The 13,679-nt window shown below is 38.6% G+C and overlaps 1 protein-coding gene across 3 annotated transcripts; it reads left to right on the top strand.

Annotated features, from left to right (window-relative positions):
* Positions 1-9,210: 9,210 nt before the first annotated feature.
* LOC121773548 (type IV inositol polyphosphate 5-phosphatase 6-like) lies at positions 9,211-12,822 on the top strand. Of its 3 annotated transcripts, none has more exons than XM_042170429.1 (12): positions 9,211-9,542; positions 9,644-9,734; positions 9,900-9,968; positions 10,100-10,205; positions 10,288-10,392; positions 10,481-11,210; positions 11,317-11,510; positions 11,581-11,689; positions 11,776-11,924; positions 12,023-12,253; positions 12,344-12,459; positions 12,541-12,822. In XM_042170429.1, the coding sequence occupies exons 1-10, from the start codon at positions 9,513-9,515 to the stop codon at positions 12,243-12,245; spliced, it is 1,806 nt and encodes a 601-aa protein (XP_042026363.1). In that variant the 5' UTR covers positions 9,211-9,512; the 3' UTR covers positions 12,246-12,253; positions 12,344-12,459; positions 12,541-12,822. The 3 variants fall into 3 exon arrangements, with proteins under 3 accessions (XP_042026363.1, XP_042026362.1, XP_042026364.1); XM_042170428.1 differs by having other exon boundaries at positions 10,097-10,205; XM_042170430.1 differs by lacking the exon at positions 9,211-9,542 and having other exon boundaries at positions 9,725-9,734; positions 10,074-10,205.
* The last annotated feature ends 857 nt before the right edge of the window (positions 12,823-13,679 follow it).

Below are 13,679 nucleotides of genomic sequence, written 5' to 3'. Positions count from 1 at the left end.
CTATCCACAACTCCTCTAAGGAGAAAGTATCACACCCAGTGAACTGCGTCTCCGATGGGTCGATGTGTGCGAAGAAGCAGTCAAAAAATCAAAACTGGGGCGATAGACGTTGTCCCCCCCGGCGTCCCCTGCATCCCCGGCTGCCACCCCGGCATCATCTGCATCCCGGGTGCCCACCCCGGCATCATCTGCATCCCGGGTACCCCCTGCCCGCCCGGTATCGCCGGTCCGCCCTGCATCCCCTACCATCCCGGCATACTACCCTCAGATGCCATCCCGGGCATCATCTGCTGCCAAGGGTACATGTTGTAGTACCCGGCCATCGGACCCCATCCACTTCCCACGGGTACCGTGAGAGTTTGAGACCCGCTCGTCACTGGAGTATGCTCGTTGTTGTGCTCCATTTCGCGTTGTTGCTCTTGTACAGAAATTAAGATAGAGAGAAAACTCATTAAAACAAGTGGTGCGAATGAAAATGACGTGCAAATCGCGTATATATAGTGTTTCGAAAATTAAGTAAAAATAAATAAAAAATCGGTTGGCCGATCGCTCGCCGACCGGGAGCTTGCAATGGCGGCCAACCGATCGGCCAGCGCCCGGGAATCGGCGTGCGCTCACCGTTTTTCTCGTCAATTTGACGCTCGCTTGCTGGAATGGTTCAGCGAGCGGACCGGCCAGCGCCGGGAATTGACTAACCGGTCGCATTGGGGATGCTCTAAGTAATTGATAACCGCAAACCAAATAACTATCCACGTACAATAAGGTGTTCCCATTTAACTATTATGCGAATATTCTCGGTGAATGTGATTGATTAACAATGTATACCATTAGACCATCCACAATAGCGCCCAGCCGACCGCCCAGCCGACCGCCGGTGCTGGGCGGTTCGCTGGGCGGTCTATTGCAGTCGCCCAGCGGACAAATGGAGATAGAAACCGCGCAGCGCTGGGCGGTTTCGTGGCGCTGGGCGGTGCGCTGGGCGATCCGCTCGGCGCTATTGCAGCGCCCGGATCGCCCAGCGCACCGCCTAGCACGAAATTAATTTTTTTTTTTTCGAAACACTATATATACGCGCTTTGCTCGTCATTTTCATTCGCACCACTTGTTTTAACGAGTACTCTCTCTATCTTATTATTGTATATTTTTTTAAATTAATGTATTTTTTTAAATTATTGTACTTTTTTAATTTTTAATAGTATTATTAAATTTTTCCCGTATATGTCTCGTAAATTAAATTTCGTATATTGTGTGATTGTTAATTATTTCATTTTGTATATATTTGTTAATAGTGATGTGGATATTATGTGGCTAGGCTATGGCTGGGCTATTGCTGGGCTATTTGCTTATTTTGATGATGTGGCAGGAAGATTTTTAGTGCTGATGATGTGGCAGTGGCTAGGCTATGACTGGGCTATTGCTGGGCTATTCCTATTGTGGATGGCCTTAAGCAAAGTGCACGTAACGAATTTATTCATTGTATTAAGATTTACCGCCATGAAATGGTGTCATCAATCTGATGGACCCTACCTAATCACTATTAATAGTAGTACATGTCATTGAAAATTTATTATTTCAATTTTTTAATCAGAAAATAAACTTAAATTTAAATCAAGTTACGATAGATTCGAACATAAATTTATTAATTCAGTTTTTTGTTTATCACGGGATGGCACAAGGGCGATATAAACAAGCTTGGGGTATTATATTAACAATTTAAATGCGTATAACACAATTTAAAATTTGTACTCCATATTAACAATGTAAAATGTGTATATTAACATTTTAAATTTATGATTTTAGAGACTAATATCCATTTATCTTTGAAGTATATGACTAAAAATAATTTAAAATGTATTCGTATCATGTTTTATTTATTTATTTTTCCTTTCAAACTGTCCTAGTAAATTTACAAAGTTTAATTACACTGAATATACCGGAAAGGCAATATAGCTATGTATAAGTAACAATAAATTTTGCTCTTCAATGATATTTTTTTCGCAATTGGAAAACTGAAAAAAAGAAAACATAAATCGTCCACAAAATAATAGAGATTGACAAATTAAGATGACATCCCATGTAGTAATGGACTTAGACAAAACCTTAATCATCACAAACTTTGGGACCCAAAATCGTGGATTCCTCACTTAGTGGGATTATTTTATCCTTTGACGACTAGTATTAGTGGGGGATTATTTTGCCCCTCTAGGACTTAGTATATGCCGTGACAATTTATTTAAGATTAAATCTCATGATTAAATATGTATCATGTTTGGTTCATAAGATTGAACCTTTCAATTAATCCTAGATGGATAGTCTCATGATAAATAGTCATAGTCTCCTCCCTCCAACTAAAATAATCTCACAAATTAATCCTAGATGGATAGTCTCATGATATTAGTCATGACAACCGAACGCCACCATACTGTATTATTATTATTATTATATATTTTATTATGTTTTATATATTATTGTGCTAATTAGTGCTAAATGGAGTATATGAATTTTCAGTGTTTTCAATTTTCTTTTAACTTTTAAAATCTAAATATGTGTATTATCAATTTATCTTCCTAAAAAACTAAGAAATTAAAATGGGTGTGATGTTGAGCACTAGGCTTGCACAAGGGTCGGAACCCGCCGGTTCCGGGCCCGAACCGGCGGGTCAAGGGTCGGAAAATCCGCGAACCTGAACCGGCCCGCCTAGCTCCCGGCGGTTCCGGTTCAGGTTCAAAAAACCGGCGGGTTACGCGCCGGTTCAAAACCGCCGGTTTTCGGCTCGAACCGCCGGTTCCGGGCCCGAACCGGCGGGTTGACGATTTTTTTTTTTTTTTTTTTGCATTTTTCAACTTTTCAATTTTAATCAAATTACATTACACTTTTCAAGTTTGCTTTTGTATGCAATGTGAGTAAATAAAATTGAAAAAAATACGTCTAAAGTTGCAATTTTATTGAAATTGCATGTTTACAAATTACACGTTACAAGTTACAACAATTACAAATTGAAAACATATGGCGGTCTTGAATTCTTAAACAAAATTTAAATACAAATGAGACTACTAGTGAAGAACTAATTACAAATGACAAGAAACGACGTTGAAGTTCTTAAACGTATAAGTGTATTATATATATACTCTTAACCGGCGAAGAAGATCTTTCTACATAACTAAATTAAGGACACCTTTAGCAATTCAACTTTAAATGTTGAGTTTCGTCTAACAATCAACAATTATAGTAGAATTGTCAAAAGTTTCCCTCATTTAGCCGTATAGAGAAATATACTTCATCGACTAGAGTATATACAAATACAATTATGTAATTGTATTTGCATATTTTTAAAGTAGGAATTAATGGGAAAAAAAAAGAAATAAAAGAAAAAGGACTTGAGCTCAACTTAAATTTTTAATTTAAGTTGAGGTGCCTACGTATCCCAATTGCTCATTTGCATTAGGGAATCAAAGTCCACGTAGTTCTCTTACCTTACTTACCTATTTGGTTTGGCCGGCGGCGGTTGACGGTTGGCCTAATCTTCATCCCCGGTGAATTCATCTTGTGATCCCTCTTGACGATCATTCCAATCATTTTCTTGTTCTCGGACGTCAGCTTTGGCCCAATCATCAAGTAACATCACGGCTTCCATATTTTTCGCCGAGAGCTTACTTCTTGATTCATCCAAAACGCGCGAGCCAACACTAAAAGCGGACTCGACGGCGACGGTGGAAGCCGGAACAGAAAAAATCTCCTTGGCCATTGAAGCAAGGATGGGAAAATCTTTCTCGTGGGTTCCCCACCAATCGAGGACGTCGATTTGGGCGGGAGGAGTAGGACCTTCATCACCAAAGGAAAAGAGTGATTCAAAATATAAATCTAATTCACTGACCATACCTGAGGACCTTCCGCCGGTGCTGTAGTTGTATAGGTCGGCTAGTTGGGATTGCGCGTCGGGGTCATCATAATCGGCTTGAAATGCAAAGCCATAGTTATGTTGTGGAGGAGGGGGTCTTCTGACTTGGTGAGTGGTGTTATACTTGGTTTCATATTCGGTGTAGAGAGAGCGCAAGTTATACTCGAGGTTTTGTTGCACAACTGACCGGTCCGGGAGGTTTATTTGAAAGGTTTCTGAGAGGTCGACTCCAAATTCGTCACTGGTATCGGATTGGATTGCTTGAAGGGGACCAAGATCAATTGAACTCAAATTGTTATAATAAAAATCTAAAATTCTAGAGGTACCTGCTAATTTCCATTTTGGATCCAATACCTTTGCAATCAAAAACACGTTAGGAATCTCACTGAAATACTTGAGCCATTTTTCAATCATATAATACAAAACGCACATTAACTCGGGAGAAGAGGAAGCATTTTTCATTGAAGTTTTAAAACCAAGGGATATGTACATGCAATGCTCCAAAACACGAACAGCAGTGCAATAATAAACACCCGACAATTCAACAGTAGCATTTTTGAAATATTTGAACAATTTAAATAAAGCCAAACTGTTATCCCAACAACTATGCGAAAGATATAAATCACGGTAGGGGTTAGTTCTATAAAAATCACATAAAGCATCTTTATGTGTCAAGGTAGAATTCAGACAATCATATGTCGAATTCCATCTATGAGACACATCCATAGTAAAATTCGTGTACCTGACATTCTTTTGATGGCAATATTTCTTCCATGCTTTGCCAATAGCTGGCTTTTGATGGATTAATCTAACTGCATTTCTAATAGGAGAGACATGCTTTTGCCATAATTCAAGGGCATCCTGTACACATAAATTTAAAATATGGCAAATGCATCTTTGATGAAAATACTTACCTCCAATTACCGGTGTACAAGCCGCAATCAAATCGGCAATACTTGCGGTGTTGGCAGTTGCATTATCAAAACCAATAGAAAATATCTTGTTGCATAGCTGAAACTCATTCAACACTTGTATAATCAAAGAAGCAATTTCTGGTGCAGTGTGTGGACTTTCAAATTCTCTAAAACCAATTAAACGCTTGTTCAAAGTCCAACTGTTGTCCACAAAGTGAACCGTAATACCCATGTATGAATGACGGTTAAAACAATCCGTCCAAACATCTGAGCAAATGTTCACCCTGTGGCCCATGTTAACTAAATAACGTGATAATTCTACCTTTTTCTCCAAGCACTGCCGAACGGTAGATCGTTGCACGGTCATTCGACCTATTCTTTTGATTGCTACATTCAACCCACTTTGCATAGTAACCTCAAAACTTTTGTCATCAAAAACATTAAAGGGCATATGCTTCATAGCCGCCCATCTAGTCATTGTATCATCAAAATTCTTTTTATCATATTTAAATAGAGGCGCACCTGACGAACCCGAGCCGGCGCCGGCGGGTTGGAAGTTTAGTTGGCTTTGGGTAGAGGCAGTGCCGCATTCTACCGGATGCTTTGCCACTAAATGGCGACGGAGGGTGCCATATCCACCACCGGCGGACCATTTGTACACTTTATCGCAATAGTTGCAATAAACATGAAAGTCCGAAGTCTCTTCTTGAGAGTTCGGATCGTGAGGACTTGGAATCACCACCGCCACCTTCTTGTAGTGTTTGATAAAAATGTCCGATTTCAAAGGTTTTGCCGTGTTAGTGGGTGCAGGGGGAGGCATCTCCTCATTTCCGCCGGTGCTAGAAGGAATACGAGAATGCGATCTATCCTCGTTGTTGTCCGAGTCCGACGATATAGTAACGTCGAACTCCTCATCTCCCCTACCCCCGCCTTGTTGCATTTCAGCAAGTAGCATGGCGGTCCTATGATCTTCTTCCATCTACAAATATTATGTACGTAGAAGTTAAAAGTATGAACGCAAAAAAAAATTAATGAAATTTTGTGCATGTGAATTGGAAAACAAATTTTTCATTACTTACTTGCATGCGTTCGGCTGCCAATCGGGAAACCTCGTCCATAACATCTCGACGACTAGGTCGTCGAGATTTTGAGGGACGCGTAGTGCTTTGATCTTGGGCTATTCCCTTGCCCCGATCACCACGTCCCGATCCACCACGAGAAGAAGACATATTGAATATATTGATAAATGAAAAGTAATATGGACTTGGAATAAAATATGTATGAAGTATAAAAGAAGTGGTAAATTATGAGCACAACAAATATAGTAGTGAGTAGAAAGTGTAGAATTAAACTTGCGCAAGAGAATGATGAGAGAATAGAGAAATGGAGATTGAGAATGAAATCCTTGTTAACACAAGAATGGGGTAAGGAAATATGAAGGAGAAGTGAGGTATTTATAGGAGTAAAATTGGAAGAAATAAAAAAAAAAAATTCAAATTTCAAACTTTCAAATTTTCGGCCGAACCGCCGGTTTACCGCCTGAACCGGCGGTTCAACCTCAAAACCGGCGGTTTTTCCACGAAACCGGCGGGTTGGTCCACGGTTTTCCGACACAAACCGCCGGTTTCTGACCTCACCTAGCCCCCTACGCCTGAAAAGCTTCCGGAACCGGCGGAAACCGGTCGGAACCGCCGGTTCAAACCGGCGGTTTTCCTCCAAAACCGGCGGTTTTCGCCCAAAACCGGCGAACCGCCGGTTCATACCTATCCCTACTTTGAACCCCTACGAACCCTAGCCGTTCGACCCTTTGAACCGGCGGTTCGAACCGCCGAACCGCCGGTTTTGAACCGCCGGTTCACGGTTCAAGTTATGCCCGAACCTGAACCGGCCCTTATGACCCTCCGACCCTTCAGCCGGTTCAACCCGCCGGTTCCGGGCCCGGTTCCGGTTCATGAACCGGCGGGCCCGAACCGGCGGTTAACCGGCGGGCCGGGCCGGATTGTGCATGCCTATGTTGAGCACACCAACGTCACGTCACGTCACCACTACGAGTCTACGACGGAATTCACTCCAACAGTGTTGTTTTTGTGATAGTATTATATGTTTTCACTAATTAAATTTAAAACTCAAATATACAGAATATTGATGAGCATTGAAAAAGAAGGGCCACTGACGTGGCCCCCCTAAATTGAGACCGCAAATCCCATATTTCGAGCCTCGCATTTCTTCAATATTCCCCACAGTTTTTGGCCCTCCCTTTCTTAGTTTTTGGCCCTCCCACCACAATTAAATTTATCAATCAAAGTTTTATTAAAAAGATTAAATCATATAAATAGCTATTTATATGGTTGAATTCATATATATATATATATATGGATGTATTCATTTCCTTTTTGTATCTTTTGTTCTTTGTTCTTTTTAATCTCAGCCCCACGATTTTGTCATCCGACAGTTAGATTGGTGCCACGTGTCATTTAATAATACAGATTTTCAGTTGAATAATGCACACCGACTAATAATGCACCATTATAGTGTAATAATGCAGATTTTCAATTGAATAATGCACACCGACTAATAATGCACCATTATAGTGTAATAATGCAGATCATGTGGACCGTTGATGAATGAGATCTAACGGCCCATATTAAGAAGAATAAAAGATCTAAGGGATGAATAGGAGAATAACGCTCCCGTGTATATATATATATTGAATCTCAATCGCATGATTAGAAATATGTGTGGTCCAGATTTGGTTATAGGGTTATTACGATATTTAGGGGTTATCATATGATCACGACTCTATATATATATATCCACAGAGGGTAGCATTTTTTAACTGAAAACACTACTGTCATAAAAAATTACCTTCAACACATGAGTAACAATAACTTAACTGAAATTGGCAGATGTCTCCTTATAAAATCTTGTTATTAATAACATTTACTACTTTCGTTCCACATTAGAAGTCACATTTACTTTTCTGCACTTGTTTTATAAAAATAATAATATATACTTATAGTAGAAAAATAGCAAAGTAAATTATTCTCTCTCTTAATTTACTATTTTTCCACTTGAACTATTTATTATCATTTTTATAAAATGAGTGCAGAAAAGTAAATGTGACTCCTAATGTGGGACGGAAGTAGTATTATACTTCCTCCGTCTCCTAAAAATAGATATTCTTTCATTTTTAGTACGTTTCCGAAAAATATAAACTTTTTATTTAAAGAATTTGCTTTCTCTCTAACGAGGTCTCTAATGAGGTGCGACCAATTTTTCATTAACATAATTTTTTATATCTCTCATACTTTACTAAATTTGCATTAAAATTCGTGTAGTTTTAAAAGGTTATATTTCTATTAAAGAAGGGTTCGTACCTACTAAAAGCGCCTATTTTACTACGAGTTTAACGAGGCTCTATGACAAACATTAAGATTAATCAACAAACATATAAACATGTTCAATTGCACTAAATGTCCCAACTATATTAACTATCACAATTTTTTGTAGACTTTAACCAGAGAATACACTTCTAAATAAAAAGTGCATCAAAGCTAAAAAGAGAATCCTCAAGTGCAATCTCTAAGAAGGGAAGATATATACTATATAGAAAAGGTATATCATATTTACCTTCTTAAAAAATGAAATATACCCTTCTAAAAAGTAACATATTTCAAAGGACAAAATGTATATAGAAAAGTAAATTAATTCTTTTAATTAAAATAATCATATAAAATGTATTAAAAAACATGAAATGTAATATCTTCTCAAATAACTTTCCCTTGGAGAATGATTTTTCATGAAAGGAAAGTAAATATGATAGTTATAAGATTTTACCTCTCCATTAATGGAAAGGTAAGAATACCTCTTCAAAATGAGAAAAAATATAATACCTTCTCAAATATCTTTCCCCTTGGAAAATGATTTTTCATGAAAAAAAGGTAAACATGGTAGTTATATTAGTTTACCTCTCCATTTACCTATCTCCCAATTAGATGCTCTAACAAACAAACAAACTCCAAAACCCCATCTCCAAACATTCCTGAATTCTCTCAGACAAGCAACACCAAAACCCAAGAAAAAGAATTACTACTATATACGGATATACCACAACATTGTATAAAGCAACAGTACAACATTAAAAGAAGTCGAAGAAAAAAAAATCAGTGTTAATCTCTGAGGAGACCTCTATCTTTACACATAACAATGTCCCTCTTTAATTGCTTTTGTTTCAACTTTGTTTTGTGAGACCAAATGGCAAACTCAAAACAGGATATATACACATATACAGCTAAAAGAATGATTTGTTTTGTATTTACCCCTTTTTGTCATATCTACAAGTACTAGTACAATTCAAGATCTTAATCATAATTTGAAGGAGTTGTGTTTGGACTTGTTTGTTGGATAAGTGGAAAAAGAGCATATTTTAGAATATAAACTCAATTGAGTGCGAGAGAGAGAGCAGGGAGCAAAGGCTGAACTTTATTCTAATCAAGTTACACACTTTGGAATATAGAAGGCCTCTGATTCTGTTTTTCAAGAAAAAGAAAATAAAGAAGGTCCCTCTGTCTCATGTTCATAACAAGAATGGAGAAATGAAGATTGGTTGAAATTTGGAAATGGCCACTTAGATTTGGATTTAGAAGCATTGCAGAGAGAGAGGTGGTGGAGGTGTGTGCATGAAGCAATAAGTGGAAGCCATGAAAGATGCAAATTGCAGAGAGAGCAAGGTTTTTCACTTTACCACTTCGTTCTTGAATTGAAAAAAAGAAGTGATTTTTTTTTTTGTTATTTAATCATAAAAATGATATCTTTTTGGTGTTATGTGAAGCTCTCTTGGTCAAAGAAACTGGTTAGGAAATGGTTCAATATTAAGTGCAAAGGTGAGGAATTTCAGGCTGTTGAAGAAGCTGTTTATGGAGGTGAGAGTGAATTTCTCTCTGCATTTAACTAATTGTTCTTATTTTATTTCTTTTTCTTACCTCAATGTTTGAAGTTCTTAATTTTTAATGATTAGCTGCTTCATTAGTGTTATAAATGATGAAATTTGGAAAAAATAGTTTGAAGTGTTGATGGCTTTCATTTAGGGGGTGAAATGGAGTGGAGAAGATGCTTCTCTGAAAGGGAGCCATCTACAATCAAGAAAAGTAAAACAGGTGATTTATTTATGCCTAAAACTCCACACAAAATGCATTAGCCTTTGCTGTTTTCATCATAGTATTATGCTCATGAAAGTTGAAATCACTCCTTTGATATTGAAGATGTTGTTATCTTGGTTTGTTAGAAGATTCAGCAAAGAACATGGAGCGTTCCTTTTCGCGTTCAAGGTCCCGGTCCAGGCGAGGGAGAGGCTATCTTGATCATCCCCAGATTTTAAACATCCAAAACTACAGGTTTGATTCTTCTCAATGACAGGCATTGTGGTTGTTTGCAGCTCTTGGTTGAAGTTTTAGAATTTTCTTAATTTTCGAGCAGTGTTTTCGTGTCAACGTGGAATTTGGGAGGAAAACCACCTAGGAGCAATATGAACCTAGATGATTGGCTACACTCAGCCCCTTCTGCAGATGTATATGTTTTAGGGTATGAACATGATCATCAATTTTTTTATGCTACTTGAAATTATTCACCTATGGCTTCTAAAAGACTTTGTTTTTTTCAATCTTGGCAGTTTTCAAGAAATAGTTCCTTTGAATGCCGGCAACATTCTTGGAGCAGAGGACAATTGCCCGGCTAAGAAGTGGCTCGCCTTAATCAAACGCACACTGGACAATGCTCCAGGCACTAGTGGAGTCGGGGGGTGCTACACACCATCTCCAATCCCTGATCCAGTCGCTGAATGGAATGCAGACTTCGAGGGATCGTCCAGTAACAAAGCCTCAGCCTTCTTCCCACGTCGGTCGTTCCAAACACCACCACAGCGCTGGAACATGGAGAACGACATGTCAATCCCACAGACTCCCCTTGATAGGAGACTCAGTGTGTGTGACAGGGTAATTTTTGGTCACAGGCAGAGTGACTTTGGTGCGAATGTGAGATGGGGCGGTAGACCTAGTGACTGCTCGTATAGCCAGAGAACGAGCGACTTCTCTTCTGGCCCTCGTCCCAGTGACTACTCATCTGGACCCCGGCCTAGTGACTACTCCTTGGGTCATAGGCCTAGTGACTTCGAGGATTATCTGACTAGTGATTCGCCTAGCACGGTCTTGCAGCCGAGGACTTGTGCCCTGGCAGAAGATGCATACGCAGAGCCACGAAGATCGAGATACTCTTTGGTTGCAAATAAACAAATGGTTGGCATCTTTCTCACTGTTTGGGTTAAAAGTGAGATTAAGGAACATGTGAGAAACATAAAGATTTCATCTGTTGGAAGAGGATTAATGGGATATCTTGGTAATAAGGTAGCTTATTTATGTTACAACATTACAAAAACTTAAATTATTTTTCTATAGTTTTAGATAGTTACATTGATTAGACTAAGAAGGCATTACCATCATTTGATCACAGGGTTCCATTTCAATCAGCATGATGTTGCACCAGACCAGCCTTTGCTTCGTGTGCAGTCATTTGACATCCGGTGAGAAGGAAGGAGATGAGCTTCGTAGAAATTCTGATGTCATGGAGATCCTAAGGAAGACACGGTTCCCACGTGTCAGCAACATCAACGATGAAAAGTCACCCGAGACAATCCTTGAACATGAGTAAGATTTTCTCTAGTCAAGAAAATTTTCTATCATGTGCATAGATTTAAGCTTGAATTCTTGAATGTAGTCGAATAATTTGGCTTGGAGATCTGAACTATCGGATAGCTCTTCCCTACCGATCTGCCAAAGCACTCGTGGAAATGCAAAACTGGAGGATACTGTTAGAAAAAGACCAAGTATGTTTGACACTCTTTCTTAAACCACGTCTGTTCTTTATCATGATATGAAACCTTAAAGACCGATGATTTGTGTCATCTGACAGCTCCGGATAGAGCAGAGACAAGGCCGAGTATTCGATGGATGGAAAGAAGGGAAGATCTACTTCCCACCAACGTATAAATACTCGCACAATTCAGACAGATATGCTGGTGATGATATGCACCCGAAGGAGAAAAGACGAACTCCTGCATGGTTAGGCTCTCGTTATTTTCTACGGTTTAAAAGCAACATGACTCGAATAAACCTACTGAAAACAATCCATTTACATGTTGCTTTGTGTGAATCTCAAGGTGTGATAGGATCTTGTGGTACGGACGGGGTCTCCAGCTGTTATCCTATGCACGAGGTGAATCTAGGTTCTCAGACCATAGACCAGTCTCCAGCGTTTTCTGGGCCGAGATCGAGCTAGTCCCCAACCTGTTCAGGAAAAGCACGAGCTGCTCAAGCTTCAGAATACAGGCCGAGGAGCTGTTACCCTACACACAAAGTTATACTGAACTCAGCTTCTTTTGAAAAAAAGTGTACGTGCTGCATTGGCATCCCGTATTCCCATATTATCCGTACGCGCCATCTTTGTTGCTCTCCCCTCGTCTAATTATTTTCCTCATCAGATGTGAATACTCACAGTTTTGGAGACCTAACCTTACACACCACTGATCATGTACTAAGTACACTTCGTTGTAGAGTGTAATTATACGAGCCGTTGCAGTCTTCTTCCGCAGCTAAGGTATGGAGAAAACGAGTCTCATTCTCTCAGGCATTATCCAAATTCATACAAAAATTTATCAGACAAAACTTTCTGTTGCAGGATGTAATCTAACAACTGAAGATGCCAAGTGGGAGTACAAGATTCTTGTTTTATTTTTATTTTGAGGATTCTTTGATTAGTTAGAATAGGATCATAGATTGTTGACAAAGGTGGATAACTAGACATAGTCAAAATAATCATCCTTCTTTAAATTGAGAAAGCTGCAGTTTTCAATGTAAGAATGTATTGGGAATCTTGATGTAAAAAAAAAACACTCATTGCTAACATGAAAGTGAAATATCAAGCTTGTTTTATGCTTGTTGCCAATGATTTTACTGAAAAGTTGGTTGCTTTGTGCCTCCACATTCATTCTCTGTGCTTTTCCTTTTGTCTGGAAATGAAAAGATAAAAAAAATCAAAAGCCTCTGAACCTACCAAAAGCAAAAGACAAGTTAAAACATGACTAACCCTCACACAAAACATGAATACATATGCCTTGTTTAGCTGCATATTAAAAAAAATACTCAGAATCAGAAGCATAAAAGTAGCGCAAGAGTCAAAAAAAAGGAAAAAGATAGATTTGCAAATAATATTAGTTATTTTTCTTTATTATTTCTGTTTAAAACTTTTACTTAGAAGAAGTGTCAATGTCTACTTTGACATTTGCAGGGAAAACAGGAGTGCTATTTGAGACAATAATGGTATAGTATATACCTTTTGATAGATTTGAGCATGCATTTTGTTGGAGACAAATTTCACCGCCCCTACCTAGAATCATACAGCAATGTTTGGATTAAAACAATATCTGTATATCATCAATTTAACAGGATGAACAAAAATTTGAATTATGGCAAATGAATTAATTGGATTTGCAATTTAGATATTAGTAGATTTTTCTTCACCCTATTGTTGTTGCCGTGGACAAGATTAAAAGAACAAGCAGGATTCGAACCACTCTGGCACGTCCACTAGTTGACGTTATTTATAAGATTTGCAATTATATTTTATTGTCGTAACCCCATCACAATTCATAAATATAAACATATTAGTCTTCATATTGAAATTCTTATACAGTAATGAATCAATGAAATCCAAAATCCACAAATCATATATCAACAAAAGTAGATGAGAAAGACCCCCATCATCGCTACAAGAAGATATGGAAAAAAACTTGGAGATGGCTGCGCAGCCGACAATGT

The sequence above is a fragment of the Salvia splendens genome, chromosome 17, assembly GCF_004379255.2.
Source record: "Salvia splendens isolate huo1 chromosome 17, SspV2, whole genome shotgun sequence".
NCBI classification, from domain to species: Eukaryota; Viridiplantae; Streptophyta; class Magnoliopsida; order Lamiales; family Lamiaceae; genus Salvia; species Salvia splendens.
Note: the sequence above shows the minus strand (reverse complement) of the source record. Positions and strands in the feature narration are given on the sequence as shown.